At 45.3% G+C, this 25,458-nt stretch overlaps 1 protein-coding gene across 1 annotated transcript in view; it reads left to right on the top strand.

Annotated features, from left to right (window-relative positions):
* tg (thyroglobulin) overlaps positions 1-25,458 on the top strand; it is a 387,985-nt gene that overhangs the window by 289,106 nt on the left and 73,421 nt on the right. The window contains exons 43-45 of the mRNA XM_078216995.1: positions 553-717; positions 4,132-4,299; positions 22,084-22,265. Coding sequence (XP_078073121.1) covers positions 553-717; positions 4,132-4,299; positions 22,084-22,265 — 515 coding nt within the window. The remainder of the gene's footprint in view (positions 1-552; positions 718-4,131; positions 4,300-22,083; positions 22,266-25,458) is intronic.

Here is a 25,458-nt window from a genome sequence, read left to right as displayed (position 1 = left end):
CCTGCTATCTTACAGGTTTTTAAAGTTTAAAGGGAGAATAGGGTCGAAATGAAATCAAACTTCTGACATATTAGCTGGAGAACTGTGACTTGTTTAAGGTGACATGGTGGCACAGTGGTTAGCACTGTTGCCTCACAGCAACAGGGATCTGAGTTTGATTCCAGCTTTGGGTGACTGTCTATGTGGAATTTGCACGTTCTCTCTGTGTCTGCATGGGTTTTGTCCGGGTGCTCTAGTTTCCTCTCACAGATGTGCAGATTAGGTGAATTGGCCCTGCTCAATTGCCCCTTAAGTGTCCCAAGATGTTTAGGTTAGGGGGGTAAGTGTGTGGGGTGCAGGGATAGGGTGGGGATTAGGCCTGGGAAAGATGCTTTGTCAAAGAGTCAGTGCAGACCTGATGGGCTGAATGGACTCTGACTGCACTGCAGGGATTATGTGATGTTAGCATTCTCTTTTCTACTGTCTGGCTCACTAGGAAGTTGGTTAAAATGAGCAAATTGGTATCATTCTTCTTCAATACTAGTTCAGCTTCTACTCTTTTGCATTGTTAAGGGAGGATCAGCCTTGTCACCGAATGCAGTGATGAGTAAGAAGAGAGCAAAAGAGCAAATAATCAACCTGGCTGAAGAGGTTGGCTGCCCAACTTTTAACAAAACAACCCTCTTATCCTGCCTTCGTGCTCTACCTGCACTAACCCTGAACACCGCACAGACCAAGGTCAGTAACAGTACAGTAAATATTCTTTCAATGTAACATTATTAATCATGCATAGGGCATGCACTTCCTTCCCAGGAACCTTAATTCCAGTTATTATGATTATTGGGTCATACTTTTGACTTGATATCTACCATGATGAATTGGTCTGTGACTGTTTTCCATTCAATATTTCTGTGTCCACTGGTAAAAGAGCCAGAGGCAAGGTAAGGAGAACCTTCTTTTAGACAGCAAGTTGTTAGGATCTGGAATTCACTGTCTGAAAAGGACTCACCTGAGGAAGGAGGAGCATTCCGAAAGCTTGCGATTGCAGATAAACCTGTTGGACTTTAACCTGGAGACTTCTTACTGTGCCCACCCTACTCCAACGCCGGCATCTCTACATCATGAAAAGGTGATGGAAGTAGTAAGTTTCAAAAGGTTATTTAATAAATACTTGGAGGGGGAAAAATTTTCAAAGCTATAAGGAAAGGTCAAGGGAGTGGAAATAATTTGATAGTTGTTTCTAAAGTGCTGCCAGAGGTAGGATTGGCCAAACAGCCACCTCCTGTACTGCATCAGTTTGTGCTTCATTGGTAGGAGGTACTTGAGGAGGTTGCACGCTTGATGCCCATGGCCCCATGGTATCTTATGTTTGAGGTCTGATATAGAGATTAATAAAAGACCACGAGGTCAGTGGAAATAAACTAACTGTTTATTAACATACCCGTTTCCTAGCACAGTCAGTACAGGACTGGCAATTCACCAAAGATCCTTAGACAGCACCTACCAAACCCACGACCTCTTCCATCTAGAAGGACAAGGGTAGCAGGTACGTGGGAACACCACCACCTGCAAGTACCCCTCACTGTCTTGACTTGGTAATATATTGCCGTTTATTCACAGTCGCTGGGTCAAAATCTTGGAATTCCCTCCCTAACAGCATTGTGGGTTAACCCACAGCACATGGACTGCTGCGATTCAAGAAGGCTGTTCACCATCACCTTCTCAAGGGCAACGAGGGATAGGCAATAAATGCTGACCGGCCAGCGACGCCCAAGTCCCACGAATGAACAAAAGAAAAGGCAAGCTCCACCCAGGATGGAGGTTGAGTCCTGGGTCACCTGATCGTTCCCTTAAAGGGAACATACATAACATGGTCAAGTTGCCTTGAAGGAGTAAACTTTGGACAGTCCAGGCTGGGCAGCAAGATGCAAAATGGTGCAGTACTAAGCTGTCCATTCAAATGACAGGACATCTGGTACTTAGCAGCCTCAGGGAGAACTCTACAGGCTTGAGCGATCTCATGTCCTAAACGGAATCGTGAGAAAGAAAACCCGAGCAAAAAATTCCCAGGGTCTGCAGAGAAAACTAAGTTTTAGTTTAATTTAATGGTAGATGAATGACACTGCAGATTAGAAATAGGACAATAACCCCTCACATCTGGTTGCTGGGTTTAAATGCAGCCCAGACAGAGAGAATGAACCTCTGCCAAATTGAAGCATTGTAAGTAAAATGAATCTGGACAACCTCAATGAGTTTTCAGTTTAACATAAAATAACCCATATCTGTGCACAAATTGGCACTTGGAATAGTTGTAATTTTTACAATGTTAACACTCCTGTCAAACAAATCTCCCTGTCAAATTATAAATGTTATGGCTAAATCCCTCGAAAACAGCTAGGATAAAAAAAGCACATGATTTTGTGACATCTTAGCAGGGATGATACCCGGCCACAGTGGGGCATCCGTGGAGCTGTCCCACAGGGATTGGACTAGTCAGAGTGATGGGAAACCCATAATTCAGGATACAAGCTCACACACACAATAAGGGAGGCTGAAGACTGAAGTCACCCAGGATGGCAGGGTTGGGAGGATGTTGAGGGAGAGGGCATCGAACAGTGAAGGGAAAATGGGGAGAGGTGTTGGTCAGGTGTCTATTTTCTTCTGTGTTTGTCTCAGGAATCCTTGGTTTCTTACTCCAAAAGAGTTGGCAACGCTCTTTCACTCAAAAAATCTTTTTTATACCGTTAACTGCATGGTGGCAGCGTGTTTAGCACTGCTGCATTCACAGTGCCAGGGACCTGGGTTCGATTCCTGGCTTGGATCACTGCTGTGTGGAGTCTAAAAATTTTCCCTGTGTCTGTGTGGGTTTCCTCCGGGTGCTCCAGTTTCCCCTCACAATCTGAAAGATGAGCTGGTTAGGTGCATTAGCCATGCTAAATTCTCCCTCAGTGTTCCCAAACAGGCGCTGGAGTGTGGCAACTATTTACAAGGTGAAAGAACATCAGGACATAGCTACAGCTCTGCTCAAAGGTGTTTCCCATTTTCTGCTCTCACTGAGTGACACCATGATGATATTGCTCCTTATGCACATGCTCAGTAGCTATTATTGGACGTATATTCTATATTTAGCCACTCACCTGAGGAAGGAGCAGTGCTCCGAAAGCTCGTGATTGCAAATAAACCTGTTGGACTTTAACCTGGTTTTGGGCCCACCCCAGTCCAACGCCGGCATGTCTACATCATGGCTATTATTTGAGTTAACCCATTACTTTACAAGGGTGGCTGGGCTGCCAGTCCCAAAGTGGAAATGGAGGGCTTAAGGGGGGCGGTCACAGGTCCCATGGTGTGGGGGTATTTAGCTTAAACAGTATCAATGCATGGCCACAACACTCACCTGATGAAGGGGCAGCGCTCCGAAAGCTCATGCTACCAAATAAACCTGTTGGACTTTAACCTGGTGTTGTGAGACTTCTTACTGTGCCCAGTCCAATGCCGGCATCTCCACATCATGACCACAACAGCACTGAAAGAGGTGAGAGAACATTCTTGATCCCTTTCTCAATAATTTACTCAGCAAGTGATGTAGTGTTGGACAGACCTGCAGCTTAAGACATGATAAACCTATGTCCCACTGCATTTTCAGTGTAATTATAGGGTAGAAGTTATGAATCCTGGCGCAATGCTTTAAGTAGTGGAACACGGGAATTGTAAATCTAACCTTGCATAACTGTATCGGAAGGTTTTCACTTGCGTTCTTTTTGAAATATTGATGGCACATGAAAGATTATTGATTCATTCAGATAATTAAATATAATTCTTAAATAAATTTTGGAATAGAGTATATGAGTAATTTGAAACATGGCATGTGGCAAGTGTCTCACATTTTAGAGGATGCTCTGTCCAACCATGCTTGTCCCCCACATTATGTCTCAATCTTCTGATACTAATAGAGATTAATAGCTTTGATTAGTCAAACAGTTCCATTGTTGTCATATCGAGTGTCTCAAAAGGGAACTTGATGAACTTTGGATTTTTCCATCTACCATTACCCGTACTCCTGTGTAAATTTAATTGCATAACCTGACCTACATGGCAAGTCTGTATTCGGACTGAGTGTTCATTTGTATGTTGGTTTCTTTTGTCATTCCACAGCTATTAGCTGTCAGCGGACCTTTCCAATCATGGGCTCCCATCGTTGATGGAATTTACCTTCAGGAATCCCCCCTGGCAGCCCTAAGCAGTGGCCGGTATCACAAGGTGGACTTGCTGATCGGGAGTGCAGAGGAGGATGGGCTTGTCAGAAGAGCAAAAGCAATCAAGGTAAGGTGTTCCAAACAAATGATTTAAGAACGTTGGAAAGTATTTGTTGTTGCTGAATGACTGTCCTATTGTGGACTGAATCAACATTGATCAGCTAATAGGTATGGTGGTTCAGCTGGTGAATTCACTGTCTAGGGTTGTGGCCTACAGGCCAGGGATGCTCCAAATTAACATTCAGTTTGTTACTCAGCCGAGCTTGACCTCGGCCTTAATGGTCTAAGGAGAGAAGGTCAACTAAATTCCTATTCCTGATAGCTAACCAGAGATTCCTACTGTGCCTATGTGTGTGTGTGTGTGTGTGTTTCTATACACTTGTGAGGATGTTGAGTGACAACGTCAGAGAGCAACGCTGAGAGCAATTTTCCATATCGCGGTTGTCTAATTTTCCATGTCTCTGAACTCCAAAAAAATTTGGAATTGTTTGCAGCTGTAAAGGCAAAGCATTGATTGAGTTCAAGATCTGACAAAATCATATGCGGTGCTCGAAGCAATTGGTAACTTACAGCGATTTCTGCCACACTTCCTCTATTCCTTCTCTCTCTCCATAATTCCTTTGTCTCCATTAATTTACTCACTTTGTTTCAGTCTTTAATTTTGGTGCTTTCTCTGCAATTTTGTTTTGTCGAACACTTGTTGCCCAAATCGCAATATAGTATCAGAAGATCGAGACATAATGTGGGGGACAAGCCCAGTTGTTACAGAGCATCCTCTAACATGTGAGACACTTGCCACATGCCATGTTTCAAATCTCCCTCGAGTAAGGGGTGTAGATGGGGAGGAGTTTGTTAGATGTGTTCAGGGGGGTTTCTTGACACAGTATGTAGATAAGCCTACAAGAGGAGAGGCTGTACTTGATTTGGTATTGGGAAATGAACCTGGGCAGGTGTCAGAGCTCTCAGTGGGAGAACATTTTGGAGATAGTGATCATAATTCTATCTCCTTTACAATAGCATTGGAGAGAGATAGGATCAGACAAGTTAGAAAAGTGTTTAATTGGAGTAAGGGGAATTATGAGGCTATCAGGCAGGAAATTGGAGGCTTAAATTGGAAAGAGGTTTTCTCAGGGAAATGTACGGAAGAAATGTGGCAAATTTTCAGGGAATATTTGTCTGGAGTTCTGCACAGCAACGTTCCAATGAGACAGGGAAGTTATGGTTGGTTACAGGAACCGTGGTGTACAAAGGCTAGTCAAGAAGAAAAGAAAAGCTTACAAAAGGTTCAGGGAGCTAGGTAATGTTAGAGATTTTGAAGAGTATACAGCTAATAGGAAGGATCTTAAGAAAGAAATTAGGAGAGCCAGATAGAGGTGTATAAGATGTTGAGAGGTATTGATCAAGTGGATAGTCAGAGGCTTTTTCCCAGGGCTGAAATGGTTGCCACAAGAGGACACAGGTTTAAGGTGCTGGGGAGTAGGTACAGAGGGGATGTCAGGGGTAAGTTTTTCACTCAGAGGGTAGTGGGTGCGTGGAATGGGCTGCCAGCAACGGTGGTGGAGGCGGATTTGATAGGGTCTTTTAAGAGACTTTTAGATAAGTACATGGAACTTAGTAAGATAGAGGGTTATAGGTAAGCCTAGTAATCGCTCGGGTAGGGACATGTTCGGCACAACTTTGTGGGCTGAAGGGCCTGTATTGTGCTGTAGTTTTTCTATGTTTCTATATCAGTGCTGCAATACTCGCAATGGGGAGCTTGAAGGGATTTCAGGACAGACAGTCTGGAATATAGGACGGGATTTTCCAGCCAGGCTTGCCCCAAGGCTGGAAACTCCCGCCTGTAGTCAATGGACTTTTGCATGGTCCACTGAATTTTCTGTCCCATAGAATCCTACAGTGCAAAAGCAGGCCCGTCGCGTCTACTCCGACCACAATCCCACCCAGGCCCTATGCCCATAACCCCATGCATTTACCCTAGCTAGTGCCCCTGACACTAAGGGGCAATTTAGCATGGCCAATCCACCTAACCCGCACATCTTTGGACTGTGGGAGGAAACCCACGCAGACACGGGGAGAATGTGCAAACTCCACACAGACAGTGACCCAAGCCGGGAATCGAACCCGGGTCCCTGGCATTGTGAGGCAGCAGTGCTAACCACTGTGCCACCGAACCGCTACGATTCCCGTGACGGGCGGGACAGGAAAACTCTGCCCATAATGTTGTTGCCCTCTCCCTGTTTCACCATGACTTCCCCACTTAAAGGCCTGAATTGAGCCTGTACTTCCTTATTCAACTCACAACTCACCTGTGGCCCTGCCCTTCCTCCAATGTCTTTGCTTTTCTCCTGACAGTAATGAGGTCTGAATTCTCTAGACAGCTCCTCCATCCAGTCTCCATTGAGTCCCTTGTGGATCACCAGCCAACAGATGTGAGTAACAAGCTCCTTAATTTGGACAATAGATGATAGTTAGAGAAACTATGGCCCTAAAATTAGAGATGGGATATTAGCAAACGCGCTGATCTAAATTTCCTCTACCTGCTAAAATAGGACACAATCATTTGCAACACGTGTAATCCCATTTCTCCACTTTTGGTTTTAAGCTTTAGAAAATAAAGTCCGACAAAGTTGGCATGCTACCTGCCTCCAAAACTGTGCCAGTGTAGCTCCTGTGCCAGTTAAAAGAAGGCGAACTAGAAAAATCCCCTGCTGACTTGGTGTTTGAATTTTACTTTACCTTCTAGCTTCCTCAAGTACCTTCCGTCATTAAATCTGGAGGGATTCAGCCGTGCCCTAAATTCTGAGCTGGTTGCCTGACAAAAAATTTCAGTTGTGGAATTGGAATAGTCTCTCAAATCAATGTTTGTCAATTTGGCTTTTCATAGCTGCTAGCCTTCAGATCCTGTGGAGAAACACATGTACCGATTGTTAACAACACAGAGGCAGTTGACGAGCTCATTAAAGGAAGGCTTTGATGCTTTATAAGCTGGAGTTTACAGATGCTTGCTCAGCAAGGTGCTGATAAAATCCTTCCTGTCAGAAGCAAGCGTACACAATATGATGTGTTCTGTATTAGTGCCAGGAAATGGCAGACTATTGGGTCACAGGAAGCATCTAAATAATCTTCACTATCATTCAGTTAAGAAATAGGTGAATCATAGACTGCGACATTCACATTGTACCTTTGCCATTCTAAAGCATCGTAACGTATGATATGTCAAATTTGCCCATTTGAGTAAAACGTGCTAAGGGTCTGTATCCTACAGGCAGTGAAGTAAAATCAAACACTCAGCAAGGGATATTTCTGGCATACATTCTTTCAGCTGGCACAGGAGCTGCATTGGCACAGCTTTGGAGGCAGGTTACATGCTAACTTTGTTGGACATGAGGAGGTATTACCAAATTCTCACAAACTGTTGTCCACTGTTGCAGAATGGAGGTCGCTGATACCCTCTATTCAAAATTCACTTCTTTGTCTTCCGCCTGAGAGAGCAGATGGAATAAGTACAAGAGTTGAGGTTTGCAAGCTTCCCCATGGTACAAGGTTCCATCTTTGGCACGCACATTGCTTTGCAGAAGCTGCCTGACAACTCTGCCATGTACCAGAATCCTTATTGTCCAGCTAGTGTGTGACCATATGCAATGCATTGTGCAAGTTTATACTCAGTATCCTGAAGGCAATCATGATGGTCCATTCCATGGTAGTACGCTGTGCAAGCCACCAAGTTAATCAAAGTATGGCTATTGAATGATGAGGCTTACCTACTAAAGACATGGCTTGTGGTCCCAGTTCGCAATTTATGCACATGTGTGCAGCATGCATACAATGAGAGTTATGCTGCCACATGTGATAGAGCAGGCTGGTGTCTGCCAAACCAATGATTCCATTACTTCAACTGCTCTTGAATAGCTCTGCAGTACATGACTGAGTTAGCCTCAAGATTCATAGAGGTATGATGCACACCACGCCACCTGGACAGGTGCCAGACTCCTCCATGTTGCTTGACATTGAATACAATCTTTCTGGCAAGCTTTCCAATGCAACAAGCATTGCACCATCACTGTTCTTCCATCTATCTGTCTAGCTGGCTGCAAGAATCATGCATCACAATTCTTGCACCCATTTTGAGGGGAGTGTCTAATTTGGCTGCCAGTGGTTCTGCACTCATGCATAATTAAACAAAATTTTGACTTGTGCAGACATTCTGATAGACCAAAAGATGACTCATTCACTTCCAGTGCCTAGAATTATGGATGATACGTAGATAAGAGTTTGAATCCTGGCACAGTCCAAAGATGTGCAGGTTAGGTGGATTGGCCATGCTAAATTGCCCCCTAGTGCCAGGGGGACGAGCGAGGGTAAATGCATGTGGTTATGGGTATAGGGCCTGAGTGGGATTGTGGTCGGTGCAGACTCGATGGGCCAAATGGCCTCCTTCTGCACTATAGAATTCTATGGTTCTATGATATAATATTCCCTTAATTATCCAGTTTCTAATGCTCAGCAGGTCAAAGTTAACAGTTACATTGATCCTTTGATATAAGTATGTTTTTGTTCATACGCACTGGATGAGAGGTTTAATGGGTTGCAGCACAAAAGTTTGCAAATAGCTCATTATCTTTTATGAGCCGCAGCTTATGCAAATTGTCATCCAGTTATAACTTCCTGGGAACAGTGAGAAGAAGCTTAGGAAAAGGTATAGCATTTTCAGTGGCCCAGATTTTCCTGTCTTCGGATGTTTGTACCTCGGAGTTACCCCTGAAGATGCGCTGGCAGGTTCCCCAGAAATCCCCAGGTGGTGATTAAATGCGAGTTGCCCAGGAAATTTCAGCCTCTTTTTGGGCAATTCTTCTGCATTTGGAACCCTCCAAAACCCAGAGTTAAAGTCAGAGACTTCAGATGGTTATGACTCACTTAGCAGAATAGTTTCCCAGGCAGGGTTAGAAGGATTATAATCAATTCTAATTCCTGGTTATCTGTACTAACCCCCACCCCCCTCCCCCATCCCAAGAATGACTTACTCCCAATTGACCCATCCTCTTAATTACCATCCTCAACTTCTCCTCCTGATGCCCCAACTGCCCACCAACTGCCATCAGCTCCTTCCTGACACCCAAACTACCATCAACCCTCAACTAACCCCTCAACTATCTCCCACTATCCGCAACCCCCCAACTTGACCTACTTCCTTACCCATTACCTTCCACACTTACCTTTTCTCTGTAGCTTCTCAAAGTAGCATTTAAACATAGTGGCATTCAAACTCACCAGAATACTACTGCCCTATCAACAAGGCATGACTTGGTTGCCCCCACGCTCCAACAGTATGAGGGAAGGATTCCAGAAGTGGCCATGCTCCACATTTCTCAAGATGCCTGGGTCAGAAGCCCAGGTGAGGAATGTGCAGCTCCCATGCTAGGCAAATGAATACAAGCAGAATGTTAATTTGACAGTGATTGCCACTCCATGAAAGGTTCAGCTCACTGATCTCAAGCCAACTAACTGTCTGCTCACAGTGTTGGTCACCTTGCTTAAAAGGGTGTAAATGTGTTGAAGGCAGTTCAGAGAAGGTTTACCAGACCAATACCTGAAATGGGTGGGTTGTCCTTTGAGGAAAGGTTGGACAGGCTAAACTTTTATCCATTAGAGTTTAGAGGATTAGAAGACAACTTGAGTGAAACATATAAGATCCTGAGAAGTCTTGACAGGGTGGATGTGGAAAGGATGGTTCCCCTTATGGGAGAATGTAGAATTAGGGGTCACTGTTTAAAAATAAGAGGGCGCCCACTGAAAATGGAGATGGAGTGATGTTTTTTCTCTTTGGAACACTCTTCCTGAAAAGCTTGTGGAAGTAAAGTCTTTGAATATTTGAAGGCAGAGCGGGCTAGATTCTGGGTAAGCAACAGGGTGATAAAATATTGAGGGTAGGCAGGATGCATACTTGAGGTTACTATCAGATTAGCATTGATCTTACCAAATAATAGAGCAGGCTTGAGAGGCTGAACAGCCTACTCCTGTTCCTTGTTCATATCTTCATCATATTCTTCAATCTCGTCTTTGTCTCCAAAACCTTGTGATGCATTTCCTATAAACTGGGCTCACAGCAAAGAACTTGACTCAAAACTGAGCATGTTTTGTGAATTGAGTACATCCTACATGATTTTTCAATATTAACTTTACAAAGCGCAGTGATATCTGCAACAGAATTCCTAATATGTTGAAGCCCTGGGCTAGAGGAACTAATTCATAGAAACCCTACAGTACAGAAAGAGGCCATTCGGCCCATCGAGTCTGCACAGACCACAATCCCACCCAGGCCCTACCCCCATATCCCTACATATTTTACCCGCTAATCCCTCTAATCTACACATCCCAGGACACTAAGGGGCAATTTTAGCATGGCCAATCAACCTAACCCGCACATCTTTGGACTGTGGGAGGAAACCGGAGCACCCGGAGGAAACCCACGCAGACACGTGGGTCTTAAGACAGTTCTTAAGAACTGACCCTAATTTTCTCTTTAAGCTCATTTTTCTGATTAAGTACTTTGGTAACTTGAGTTCACAAATCTCTGGGCTAAAATGTTTCCTCTGGCTTCCTTTCTTATTAAATTTTCCCTATTGTTGGAGCCTTTCTCCATCGTGAACAGTTTACCTGAACCTGTAACTAGTTCAATTCAAAAAGCTAGAATCTCCATTTTGGGTTTTCCCAATTATCCAACATTAAAGTGGCAGAGAATGCAAGTACATCCATAGAATAGTGTAAATGCATTATGTTGTTTTGCAGGATTACCACTGATCCTTCAGCCGCAGTTATAGCTGACAATCAAGAGAATCCAAATAACAATATAAACAAGTCTAATTCTATGGCGGGAATTTTACCATTCAGAATCTAAGGGCTGGATCCGGGCGTAATGCAGATCCGAGCCCGGAATCCTCTTTGCAGCGCGCCCATACGCTTTTTGCCGGCTCTGATCCGATCCGTGCTGTGGGCGGGGCTTAGCGCTGCCAGAACGTTCGGAGCTCTGAACTGCCCATGCGCAGTTTGAAAAAAACTCCGAAGCAGCGCGCCCGAACGTGAAAGAAAAAACAGCAGGGGGGGAATTTGACCATTTTGAGTCTAACTGCTGAATCCGGGCGCCACACCCACCCCCCCCCCCCCAGAGGATGAAACGTCACACCCCCCCTTCTCCCACCCTCCCCCAGAGGATGAAACGTCACAACCGCCCCCCGCCCCCCCCCCCCCCGCTCCTCCCCCACGACCAGAGGATGACCTGGGTCAGAGAGCCGTTGCAGTCTCTAACCCCGCTCTTCAGAAGCTGCAGCGACGACTTCAGACTTTTATTTTGCAGGTCGGTAACAGCGCGGATGCGGATCGGGCCAGAAGACGGTAAAGTGGGATTTGGCGGTAGAGTTGGGCGCGCGGTTCATTAAGTCGATATAAATGCATGCAAATGCATTTAAATCGTCGGGCCGCCCGATCCGGGCGTGGACCGGACCCGCGCCCGAATCGGGTGTCGGTAAAGCCGCGATCTGCTCGGATTCGGGTGCAGATCGCGTTAAAGGCCCGGCGCCCAACTTTACCGCGATTTCGCGCCCGAAAACGGGCGCAAATGTTTGGTAAAATCGGGCCCATTATCTTTTCAACCTAAATCCAGTTCCTGATATCCGAGAATATTTTCATTATTTGATTCTGCATTTAAACATACTAATGATCCAGATCTTCTGGTTGTTGGAAACTGGATGTATGACTCAAGATGTGGTCAAGACCCTACGGAATACTTGAAGTACTGACCTCCATGGGAATTGCATGGGATGTTTGAAGTTCCCTGTATTTCCCCTACTGCCTGAGAACCTCCAGGAATGTGTCTGACTCTGAGTTGCGTCAGAGACTTCAGACACACCAGTTGTACTTAACTGGATAATTACCCAGCAAACATTAGACAGGAAAATTCAAGGCTAAGTAACTACAGAACCAACCCACAAATCAATTGCTACCACCCCCTCCATGACTACCCTTGACCCCGCAACCCAATACAACTATGCCACCGACCACATGGCTAATTTCACTACCCCCAAACCAGACATGACAACCCCACCCATTCCAATCAGATTAAATCCCTGACCCACTTACCCTCTCACCCACTTATCCTCTCACGCACTTACCCAAACATAGCAGAGAGGATTACAGCATGGAAACAGGCTCTTCGGCCCAACTTGTCCATGCCGCCCTTTTCTTCCCACTAAGCTAGTCCCAATTGCCCGCGTTTGGCCCATATCCCTCTAGACCCATCTTACTCATGTAACTGTCTAAATGCTTTTTAAAAGACAAAATTGTCCCCGCCTCTACTACTACCTCGGGCAGATTGTTCCAGACACTCACCACTCTCTGTGTGAAAACATTGCCAGCCTGGACCCTTTTGTATCTCTCCCCTCTCACCTTAAACCTATGCCCTCTAGTTTTAGACTCCCCTACCTTTGGGGAAAGAATTTAACTATCTGCCTTATCTATGCCCCACATTATTTTATAGACCTCTATAAGATCACCCCTAAGCCTCCTATGCTCCAGAGAAAAAAGTCCCAGTCTATCCAGCCTCTCCTTATAACTCAAACCGTCAAGTCCCTGTAGCATCCTAGTAAATCTTTTCTGCACTCTTTCTAGTTTAATAATATCCTTTCTATAATAGGGTGACCAGAACTGTACACAGTATTGCAAGTGTGGCCTTACCAGTGTCTTGTACAACTTCAACAAGACCTCCCAACTTCTGTATTCAGTGTTCTGACCAATGAAACCAAGCATGCCGAATGTCGTCTTCACCATTCTATCTACCTGTGACTCCACTTTCAAGGTGTCTGTACCCCTAGATCTCTTTGTTCTGTAACTCTCCCCAATGCCCTACCATTAACTGAGTGAGTCCTGTCTTGGTTCGATCTACCAAAGTGCATCACCTTGCATTTATCTAAATTATCTAAATGTACCTGAATAGCACAAGCCCAAGCATCTAAAGAAAAGAATTAACTGAAGTTTGTCAAGGTGCCTTGGGTCAGAGGGCCACAAACTGCCCTCTGAGTCGGAATGTTGGGAGACTTCAATATATAACCCACTTCAGTGCAGCACTGAGGAAATGCTAAACTTGAAGATGTTGGATTAGACGTTAAACACCTCCTGGCAGTATTTGAGGAAAGTTCTCCATGGCATCTTCACTAATATTTAACATTTTAAATATCACCAAAATAGATTGTGGTCACTATATCAATTTTTGTTGAGGGACCATTCCGGGGATGGTGGGGCTGATGTATGAGGAGAGGTTGACTAGGTTAGGATTGTTTTTGCTGGAATTCAGACAAATGAGGGGGGGATCTCATAGAGACTTATAAAATTCTAACAGGACTAGACAGGGTAGATGCAGGGAGGATATTCCCGATGGTGGGGGAGTCCAGAACCAGGGGTCACTGTCTGAGGATTCAGGATAGATCGTTTAGGACGGAGATGAGGAGACATTTCTTCACCCAAAGAGTGGTGAGCCTGTGGAATTCATTACCACAGGAAGTATTTGATGCCAAAACATTGAATGTATTCAAGAGGCGGCTAAATATAGCACTTGGGGTGAATGGGATCAAAGGTTATGGGAAAAAGCAGGATTAGGCTACTGAGTTGGACGATCAGCCATGATCATAATGAATGGCGGAGCAGGCTCGAAGTGCCAAACAGCCTTCTCCTGCTCCTAGTTTCTATGACCTTTGGGTGCCATGTTTCACCACATTACAACCATGACTACAATTCAAAGTACTTAATTGTCTGTAAAACTTTTTAAAGTTAAAGAAGCAAGTTACTTTCTGTTCAGAGCTGCCGTGAGTAAATGGTTGCTACAGCCGCATTAATTGTCCGTGGAAAATCCATCATTAGCCCAATCAATGTGAAATAGATCTGCACTAACTACAAAGACATCAGTGCTGAGGAAATGGACTATCTTTCCCAATGTCACATTCAGTGCCAAGTAGTTAATATTCACAAGCCATGATGAATCAGATGATGAGCTCGGTGGCCTCTACACCCTGGCCCTATCTCTGCTTAAACGAACACCCATTGCTGTACCAATCTGTTGTTATTTCACACACACCGTCGCCCTGCTGATTCCTCACAGTGCAATAACCAGTTTGATTTCACTGATTTACGAGCATATTTTTTCCCATGGACTTGTGACCACTTCAGATATTTTTAATGCTACCCAAAGTGATTTCACTTAGGATTGTTGCAACTGCAGATTCTTCTTCAGAGTTCCATTTGAGTCTACTTACAGAAGGGAAGTTGCAATTGAACCCGATGCTCCCAACCACATAAATGATGAAATCTGAGTTCATTCCAACTCATAGCAAAGAAGGGGAAATGAAACATGTCACAATATCCAGCGGCGCACTTTAGTTTGTGCCATCATTTCTGTGATTTGATCTTAGGGTGGCACGGTGGCACAGTGCCACACAGCGCCAGGGACCCGGGTTCAATTCTCGGCTTGGGTCACTGTCTGTGCAGAGTCCGCATGTTCTACCCGTGTCTGCGCAGGTTTCCTCCGGGTGCTCCGGTTTCCTCCCACAGTCCGAAAGTTGTGCTGGTTAGATGAATTGGCCATGCTAAATTCTCCCTCGGTGTACCCGAACAGGCGCCGGAGTGTGGCGACTAGGGGAATTTTCACAGTAATTTCATTGCAGTGTTAATGTAAGTCTACTTGTGACAAATAAATAAACTTTAAAAGCTTTTATAAGCTAAGTCCCATGGACTTTGAAATTATGACTTATGAATATATAGGGGGATATTAACTGCCACGAGGTTTCAGCAGGGCAGCTGGGGGGGAGGACAAATGTCAACACTCCTTCTCAACAACATTAGTTTAAGGCTATTTTAACTCATTTTCACCCTGCCAATCAGCTGCCTGTATCAAACAGTGACCGATGAAACATGACACCACACATGTTCAGGAACTTGTGGGCATTTGCAGCAGTATTTTGTCCCAGTTCAGAAATCTGAGACAGAATCTCCACAATGCAGCATCACCGACCACTTCTTTCTGTGGAACATTTTCCCAGCCAGCTGATGCAATTGTCTGCAGCTCTGCCCTTAATTAACAGAAGTTCAAAAGACAACTGACAACCATTTCATTGCTTATGCAGCATGGTGGAGGGGAGGTGATGGCCGAGTGGGATTATCGCTAGACTGTGAATCCAGAAACTCAGCTAATGTCCTGGGGACCCGGATTCGAATCCCGCCACGGCAGATGGTGGGCTTTGAATTCAATAATAAAAATGTTTCTGGAATTAAGAATCTACTCTTGACCATGAAACCATTGCCGATTGTCGGAAAAACCCATCTGGTTCACTAATGTTCTTTAGGGAAGGAAATCTGCTGTCCTTATCTGGTCTGGCCTACATGTGACTCCAGACCCACAGCAATGTGGTTGACTCTCAACTGCCCTCGGGCAATTAGAGATGGTCAATAAATGTTGATGTGGAGATGTGGGTTCATGTCACACTATTTGTAACCCCCACAGAGTTTCACTGGCTGTCTTGTCTGGAGACAATACGCATCTTTTTAGCCTGTCTTGATGCTCTCTCCACTCACGTTGTTTTGTTTCTTAAAGACTTGATTAGTTGTAAGTATTCGCATTCCAACCATTATTCATGTAAATTGAGTTTGTGTCTTTATATGCTCTGTTTGTGAACAGAATTCCCACTCACCTGAAGAAGGGGCTTGGAGCTCCGAAAGCTTGTGTGGCTTTTGCTACCAAATAAACCTGTTGGACTTTAACCTGGTGTTGTTAAACTTCTTACAATAAATGTTGGCCAGCCAGCGATGCCCATGCCCAATGAATGACTGAATAAATAAGGGTGGCACAGTGATTAGCATTGCTGCCTCACAGAGCCAGGGACCGGGGTTCAATTCCAGCCTTGGAAGTCTGTACATTCTCCCTGTGTCTGCGTGAGTTTCCTTCAGATGCTCTGATTTCCTTCCACAGTCTAAAGAAGTGTGGGTTAGGTTGGTTGGCCATGCTAAATTATCCATAAGACCATAAGACCATAAGACCATAAGACATAGGAGCGGAAGTAAGGCCATTCGGCCCATCGAGTCCACTCCACCATTCAATCATGGTTGATTTCAACTCCATTTACCCGCTCTCTCCCCATAGCCCTTAATTCCTCGAGAAATCAAGAATTTATCAATTTCTGTCTTGAAGACGCTCAACGTCTCGGCCTCCACAGCCCTCTGTGGCAATGAATTCCACAGACCCACCACTCTCTGGCTGAAGAAATTTCTCCTCATCTCTGTTCTAAAGTGACTCCCTTTTATTCTAAGGCTGTGCCCCCGCGTCCTAGTCTCCCCTGTTAATGGAAACAACTTCCCTACGTCCATCCTATCTAAGCCGTTCATTATCTTGTAAGTTTCTATCAGATCTCCCCTCAACCTCCTAAACTCCAATGAATATAATCCCACGATCCTCAGACGTTCATCGTATGTCAGGCCTACCATTCCTGGGATCATCCGTGTGAATCTCCGCTGGACCCGCTCCAGTGCCAGTATGTCCTTCCTGAGGTGTGGGGCCCAAAATTGCTCACAGTACTCCAAATGGGGCCTAACCAGTGCTTTATAAAGCCTCAGAAGTACATCCCTGCTTTTGTATTCCAAGCCTCTTGAGATAAATGACAACATTACATTTGCTTTCTTAATTACGGACTCAACCTGCAAGTTTACCTTTAGAGAATCCTGGACTAGGACTCCCAAGTCCCTTTGCACTTTAGCATTATGAATTTTGTCACCGTTTAGAAAATAGTCCATGCCTCTATTCTTTTTTCCAAAGTGTACAACCTCGCACTTGCCCACGTTGAATTTCATCAGCCACTTCTTGGACCACTCTCCTAAACTGTCTAAATCTTTCTGCAGCCTCCCCACCTCCTCAATACTACCTGCCCCTCCACCTATCTTTGTATCATCGGCAAACTTGGCCAGAATGCTCCCAGTCCCGTCATCTAGATCGTTAATATATAAAGAGAACAGCTGTGGCCCCAACACTGAACCCTGCGGGACACCACTTGTCACCGGTTGCCATTCTGAGAAATAACCTTTTATCCCAACTCTCTGCCTTCTGTCTGACAGCCAATCGTCAATCCATGTTAGTACCTTGCCTCGAATACCATGGGCCCTTATTTTACTCAGCAGTCTTATTTTACTCCCTTAGTGTTGAGGGGATTAACAGGGTAAATACGTGGGGTTGTGGGGTTAGGTGGGATTGTTGTTGTGAAGGTTCAATGGGCCAAATGGCCTCCTTCTGCATTGTAGCCATTCTATGATTATAGCTCTAAATCATGAGGAGATACTCAAGTATCTGGATCTGCCTCCACTGCTAGGAGGAACACATTGAAATTAGCTAAAGGCACAAAATTTCCCCTTGTGCCAATAATAGAAAGACTGATGTAATGATCCCTCTAAAGAGAATGTAAAAGTCACCATGCTCCCATGTTCAGAAAATAAGAAAAATGAGAGGGAATATTGAATGAAAATGTCGAGTATTTCAATGTTATTTTTATTTATAAGCAGACATTTGAGTTAATGCAAAAGCAAAATATTGCAGATTTTGGAAATCTGAAATGAGAATAAAAATTGCTGGAAATACTCGGCAAGTCAAGCAGCATCAGTGGAGAGAGATACAGGGTTAATGTTTAGTTCCAGATGACCTTTGACTCAGACTAATTAAAGGTCATCTTGACCTGAAACATTAAGAACAAAGAACAAAGAAAATTACAACACAGGAACAGGCCCTTCGGCCCTCCAAGCCTGCACCGACCATGCTGCCCGACTTAACTAAAACCCCCTACGCTTCCGGGTACCATATCCCTCTATTCCCATCTCATTCATGTACTTGTCAAGACGCCCCTTAAAAGTCACTACTGTATCCGCTTCCACTACCTCCCCCGGCAACGAGTTCCAGGCACCCACCACTCTGTGTAAAAAATCTGCCTCGTACATCTCTTTTAAAACTTGCCCCTCGCACCTTAAACCTGTGCCCCCTAGTAATTGACTCTTCCACCCTGGGAAAAAGCTTCTGACTATCCACTCTGTCCATACCTCTCATAATCTTGTAGACTTCTATCAGGTCTCCCCTCAACCTCCGTCGCTCCAGTGAGAACAAACCAAGTTTCTCCTCTTAGCTAATGCCCTCCATACCAGGCAACATCCTGGTAAATCTTTTCTTTAAGGCTGGAATGTTGCAGCTGTTCACGCCGGCGGGATTTTCCCATCCCGCTGCAGTGAACGGAGATTTGGCTGGGCGCCAGTTCTCTGAACTTGCTGCAGCTGGAGCATGGCGTGAATGGCCGATAAGATTGTGGCCTAACTCTGTTTCTCTCTGCAGATGCTTCCTGACCTACTGAGTGTTTGCAACGTACTTTTATATTATTGTTTGAGATAACGGGGGTGATTCTCCCATCCCGCTGCGCTGATTTTTTGTGGTGCGCTTAGATTTTGAGAAGACATTTGACGAGGAGCCTACACAAAATAAAAGCTCATGGTGTATAAAGAACAAAGAAAAGTACAACACAGGAACTGGCCCTCCGGCCCTCCAAGCCTGCGCCGACCATGATGCCCAAACTAAACTAAAACAAAACCTTCTGCCCTTACTTGGTCTATATCCCTTATTCCTTCCCTATCCATGTACCTATCCTTTTTTTCACGGGATGGTGGAGGGGGAGGTGGAGTTCTTCCACAATCCACTGTTGAGTCGTGTTGATGGAGCTGACTTCTCCCAGAATGCTCCTGTGCTGCCACTGTTGGATGCTCTTCCTCATGTTTATCACTTGGGGGGGAGTGGGGGGGTGGCCCTTCCATAACCCACTTTCCAGTCATGGTGACTGAGCCACCTTTTCCCAGAATGCTCCTCTGCCGCCTCTACTTAAGCAGTGCAGTGGGCCAGGAAAATCGCACCCCACATCTGGAGTATGGTATTGAGTTCTGGTCTCCTTATTTAAGAAAAGACATAATTTTCATCAGAAGCAGTTCGATTGACTAATTACTGGGATAAGAGGGTTATTCTGTGAGGAAAGGTTGGACAGGTTGGGTCTGTATCTATTGGAGTTCAGAATAATGAGATGTGATTATATTGAAACAAAGATTCTGAGGGGACTTGGCAGGGTGGATGCTGAAAGAATGTTCCCCCTATGGGACCGAGCAGAACTAGTAGGGGACATGTTTAAAAATATGCAGTCTCCCATTTAAGATGTGAGAATTATTTTTCTCTGAGGGCTGAGAGTCTTTTCCATGGAGAACAGTGGAGACATTGTCATTAAATATTTTTAAGGCTGAGTTAGATGCTTGATTGAGAAGGGAGTAAGAAGTTGTAGGGATAGGGAGTTCAGGCCACAATCAGATCAGCCATGATCATATTTAAATGTGGTGCAGGTTCAGGGGGCTGAATGGCCTACTCCTCTTAACTTATGTTTATATGCTACCCACTTATCCACCTCACCCGTATAAGAACATAAGAACATAAGAAATAGGAGCAGGAGTAGGCCATCTAGCCCCTCGAGCCTGCCCCGCCATTCAATAAGATCATGGCTGATCTGAAGTGGATCAGTTCCACTTACCCGCCTGATCCCCATAACCCCTAATTCACTTACCGATCAGGAATCCATCTATCCGTGATTTAAACCCGTCTCACTCCCCTATCAACTTACATACTTCACCTATCCTATCCATTGTTAACCGCTTAGCCTCTTACCCACCTCATCCTCCTAGCCACCTACCTACCCACCCAACTTCCCACCTCGCCTACTTAGCTCACCGAACTACCCAGAGTACCACCTACCGCCTACCCCCTACCCATTCACATGCTCATCTATTCATTCATCCGTTTTCTAACATTGGAAGATTGGACATTTAAACTCACCAGCTTGTTCCATGAAAAGGGCTCTTCACCCAGCTCTGCTTCATTCTGACAGAGCTCTCCGATGAAATCTGCACTGTGCATTTCTGGGAAAGCCAGACTCAGAAGGTACCAGGTTTTGCGAGTTTACCCGGGCAGCAGCAATCCTGCAATCATTAGTGCTGCTCGGACAATGCAGGTCATTGCCTTTCCTTCTATTGCTGCAGGAGGCTGGATGAGTCAATGGTTTATAGACTTGCTCCTGCTTTCTTTTCTTAGGTATGGAAGCCTTGCTGAGGGTACCTTTTCCTTGAAAGGATGTTTCCCCTATGGGAGCAATGTCTGACCAATATGAGATGCCCTTAATCACCGCCTTGTTGTACCTGTTAGTCTCAGATACTTTCAACCAGTTTACTTACTCCAAGATTTTACCCCGGTGCCCTTATTTGCAAGGTGGACAAAGGACAAACACAAGTAAAGATTCAACAAGTTTATTAACCCTTAAATTACCCACATAAAACAAGAGGATACCCCAGCAGATTCAAGTATACTACCCGTAAAGATGGCTTGGTTAAACTGCAGGCCCGATTCTCTGAGTCCCTCTGGTCTGTTGTCACGAAGGTGAGTCTCGATGGCCGCTTCTTCCTTCCTTCCTTGTCTGGTCAGTCTTCCGAATGGTCACAGCTGTCTCCCCTGTCGAGTCTTCGCTCCTGTGTGCCTCTGAGTGTGTCCCTTTATCCCCAGCCTGCTTGCCTTTCCAGAAACTCCTCTGGCTTCTGGCCAATGAGGTCCCAGGAGGGGGTTCCAATACCCAGTGGGTTTCTTAATGTCTGCCTGACAGGACATCAGGGTCCGCCCCCCAGGTGTCCATCTCCATGTTGTTAAACTTGTTATCCGGTAAGGTTTCTACAGGATCTCTTGGTGACAGAAAGTCTGGCCCGATCTGGGCTTCTAACAATAGACCGATGCATTTCAATGAGGTGCCATGATCTCCTGCTAAGTCTCAAGTAGAGTGTAACGACCTTTGATGGGTGGTTGATGGGTCAGGCCCAGACACATTTGTGTATTGTACAATTGGCCTGCCTGCGGTTTGACTGTGTTTGATTTCAATGTGCCTAATTCTTTAATTTAGGATATCCAATTTTATCAGCCTTAAAACTAGGCCCTGTTTATATCACCACAACCTATTTTCTGGGGCTGAATTTTTAACAAGGTCCAGTTCGCCGACCTCTGATTAAATATTCAGCCCCTGCTGTCCGCAGACACACATTTCACACAGTGAAACAATTTACCATACGGGCGGCACGGTAGCGCAATCATTAGCACTGCTGCCTCACAGCGCCAGGGACCCGGGTTCAATTCCAGCCTGTCTGTGTAGAGTTTACATGTTCTCCCTGTGTCTACGTGGGTTTCTTCTGGGTGCTCCGGTTTCCTTTCACAGACCAAACACGTGCAGGTTAGATTGATTGGCCATGCTAAATTATCCCTTGCTGTCAGGGAGACTATCAGGGTAAATACGTGGGGTTACGGGGGATAGGGCCTGGGTGGGATTGTTGTCGGTGTAGGCTCAATAGGCCGAACAGCCTCTGTCTGCACTGTAGGGATTCTATGATTCACCACCTCATAAAATAGAGGCAAATGCAGTTCAATGTGCCAAGGTGATCAAGGGACGAATCCTTGTATGATTCTCCCCTCCATAACACCCGTGTGTGCAGATAACAAGTGTAGCAAAGACATCAGTTAAATCCAGTTGAGAAACAAGCCTGGCCTCTTCCTGGCTCAAGTCTATTTTTTGCACTTTGAAAACTGAGCAGCTGGGGGCGTGTGACAGCCCTCAGGTCAATGAACACAGAACTCTAGTTTTATTTTCAAATGTACAAAGGTATTTTGGAAAGTTTGATAAATTATACAACCTTTTTTTTTGCTGTTGTTGTTCGTATCATTCAGAACATTGAAGAACCTTCTGGAAAATCTGAGAGTAAAACAGCTTTCTATCAAGCTCTTCAGAATGCGCTGGGAGGAGAAATGTCCAACTCACTCGTCAAGTCTGCAGCCACTTGGTTTTACTCACTACAGCACTCGCTGGCTGATTACTCCGCCTTCTCTAGGGCTTTGGAGAATGCCACACGGTAAGTACACTGTACAGAGCGTAGTTCGCTTTATCTCACATCCTTGGGGCTTTTCATAGAACATAGAACATAGAACAGTACAGCACAGAACAGGCCCTTCGGCCCACGATGTTGTGCCGAGCTTTATCTGAAACCAAGATCAAGCTATCCCACTCCCTATCATCCTGGTGTGCTCCATGTGCCTATCCAATAACCGCTTAAATGTTCCTAAAGTGTCTGACTCCACTATCACTGCAGGCAGTCCATTCCACACCCCAACCACTCTCTGCGTAAAGAACCTACTTCTGATATCCTTCCTATATCTCCCACCACGAACCCTATAGTTATGCCCCCTTGTAATAGCTCCATCCACCCGAGGAAATAGTCTTTGAACGTTCACTCTATCTATCCCCTTCATCATTTTATAAACCTCTATTAAGTCTCCCCTCAGCCTCCTCCGCTCCAGAGAGAACAGCCCTAGCTCCCTCAACCTTTCCTCATAAGACCTACCCTCCAAACCAGGCAGCATCCTGGTAAATCTCCTCTGCACTCTTTCCAGCGCTTCCACATCCTTCTTATAGTGAGGTGACCAGAACTGCACACAATATTCCAAATGTGGTCTCACCAAGGTCCTGTACAGTTGCAGCATAACCCCACGGCTCTTAAACTCCAACCCCCTGTTAATAAAAGCTAACACACTATAGGCCTTCTTCACAGCTCTATCCACTTGAGTGGCAACCTTTAGAGATCTGTGGATATGAACCCCAAGATCTCTCTGTTCCTCCACAGTCTTCAGAACCCTACCTAGCATCATAGAATCCCTACACTGCAGAAGAGGCCATTCAGCCCATCGGGTCTGCACTGACTCTCTGACAGAGTATCTTACCCATGCCCTATCCCTGTAACCCCAGACATTTCCCTTGGCTAATCCATCTAACCTGCATATCTTTGGACTATGGGAGGAAACCGGAGCACCCTCACGCAGACATGGGGAGAACATGCAAACTCCACACTGACAGTCACCCAAGGCCGGAATTGAACCCAGGTCCCTGAAGCTGTGAGGCAGCAGTGCTAGCCATTGTGCTGCCCCAGTGGAAGAAGTGAGCAGACATTCTCACATGGGACATTTCATATTTCAGCACATCAGGCAGGATTTTCACCGTGTTGGGATGACTCGAGAGCCCTTTAGAAATGGCGGCTGGGATCAGATTTCAAGAAACCCGACCTCATTCCCCAAGTTTCTGATTTTCAAGAGTGCCCTTTAAGGATGCAAAGAGGTTCAGGTTGTGAGTCCGCACCCTGCACTCTCGACCTGGCTGGCTCCATTGCAAGGATCGGCATGTTGTGTTATCCCCAATTTTCATTGATTCAGCCGGCTTTTCAGAGAGTTGTGGTTCACGGGACCTCATGACCATAATCTGCATGAGCGCCTTTTGAAAGGTAAATTCAAACACTCTCTTCATGCCACCCCCATGCTCATTCAAAAACCCCCTTTGGCTCCTCATGCCAAGCTATGCCCTCCCAAACATCCCCTATAGCCCCTCATGACCCCCCCCCCCCCGCCCCCCGCCATGCCAAACCTTGGCACTTCCATGTCCACAGAACCAATGAGCTCTATAGTGACAACAAGTGTAAATAAACCTTTTTTTAAAAGTCATCATTGGCACCTTTTTACTTTCTTTAGAAAGTAACGAAACTTGGGGTGGCATGGTGGCACAGCACTGCTGCCTCACAGTGCCAGGGACCCGGGTTTGATTCTAGCCTCGGGTCACTGTCTGTGTGGAGTTTGCACCTTCTCCCCGTGTCTGCGTGGGTTTCCTCTGAGTGCTCCGGCTTCCTCCCGCAGTCCAAAAATGTGCAGGTTAGGTGCATTGGCCATGCTAATTTCTCCCTCAGTGTACCCGAACAAGCGCCAGAGTGTGGCGTCGAGGGGATTTTCACAGTAAGTTCATTATAGTGTGAATGTAAGCCTACTTATGACTAAAAAATAAACTTTAAAAAATAGGGTGGTTATGCTTCAGTTATACAGGGCATTGGTGAGATTACATCCGGAGCACTTTGTACAAATATTGGCCTCCTTAATTAGGAAAAATCTAAATGTGTTGGAAGCAGTTCGGAGAAGGTTTATTTTATTAATACTGGGAATGGATGTGTTGTCTTATGAGGAAAGGTTAGACAGGCTAAGCTTTCATCCGCTGAAGTTTAGAAGAATAAGTGGCGACCTGATTAAAACATATAAGATCCTGAGGGAACTTGACAGGGTGGATGTGGAGAGGATGATTTCTCTTGGGAGAAAATCCATTTAAAACAGAGATGAGGGGGAAAAAAGAGGTTTGGGAATCTTTGGAACTCTCTTCCTGAAAAGCTGGGTGAGGCGGAAGTAGATAGATTCTTGATAAGCAAGAAGCTGAAAGGTTCTCAGGATAGGTGGGAAGGTAAAGTTTAGGTTAAAATTAAATCAGCCATGATCTTATTGACTGGCAAAGTGGGCTTGAGAGGCCGAATGGCCGACTCCTGCTCCTAATTTTTATGTATATAAATCTATTAGTCTGTTTAAACACTGAGCCCCAGGGAAAATGTTGCTTGATTGATAGATCTGACTCTGATCTATGCTGCCAATTTCACAATATTTGTTCTCACAAGATGAAGAGGTTTCAATTGCTTTTAGCTTCCAGGGCCTGGATGATTGGCATTTTTAGTGGGCTGTAGTAAATAGGATATCTTTTAAAACGTGGAAAATGATCAATGACTGGGTTTTTTTAAAGCTCTTTCCACATACCCCAGTAACTTTATAGGATTGATTAGTTCTATAAGTGCAGAGAATGGGCATGAATGTACCATTGCTTACCATGAGGGGAATCCGAGGCCAAAGGGGTTATTTGAGGACATTACTTTGGCATTGAGAGCATGAGGGGGCATAGTTGCTTCGGAGCATAGCTTGGTATGGAGGCATGAGAATATAGAAGTGGGTGGGGGCACGAAGTAGCTTAAATGGCACATGGGAAGTGTGTGGAGGTGAGGGCTAGAGGGCCTTATCTTTTCCTTTATAAATGGGACCAAGTCCTGATGCACAAAGGTGGGCCTTTTAAACAGCCTGCCTCTGTACCTGGCAGTCCCTATGTTCAGCCTCTCTGAACTTGTTCTCGGGTCAACTGGCCCGACTGCAGCCTGCACCTGCCTCTCCACAATGAAAATCCCATCTTTGTGAGCAGTT

Source organism: Mustelus asterias, chromosome 7 (assembly GCF_964213995.1).
Source record: "Mustelus asterias chromosome 7, sMusAst1.hap1.1, whole genome shotgun sequence".
Taxonomy (NCBI): domain Eukaryota; kingdom Metazoa; phylum Chordata; class Chondrichthyes; order Carcharhiniformes; family Triakidae; genus Mustelus; species Mustelus asterias.
This window is presented reverse-complemented; position numbering and strand designations above follow the sequence as displayed.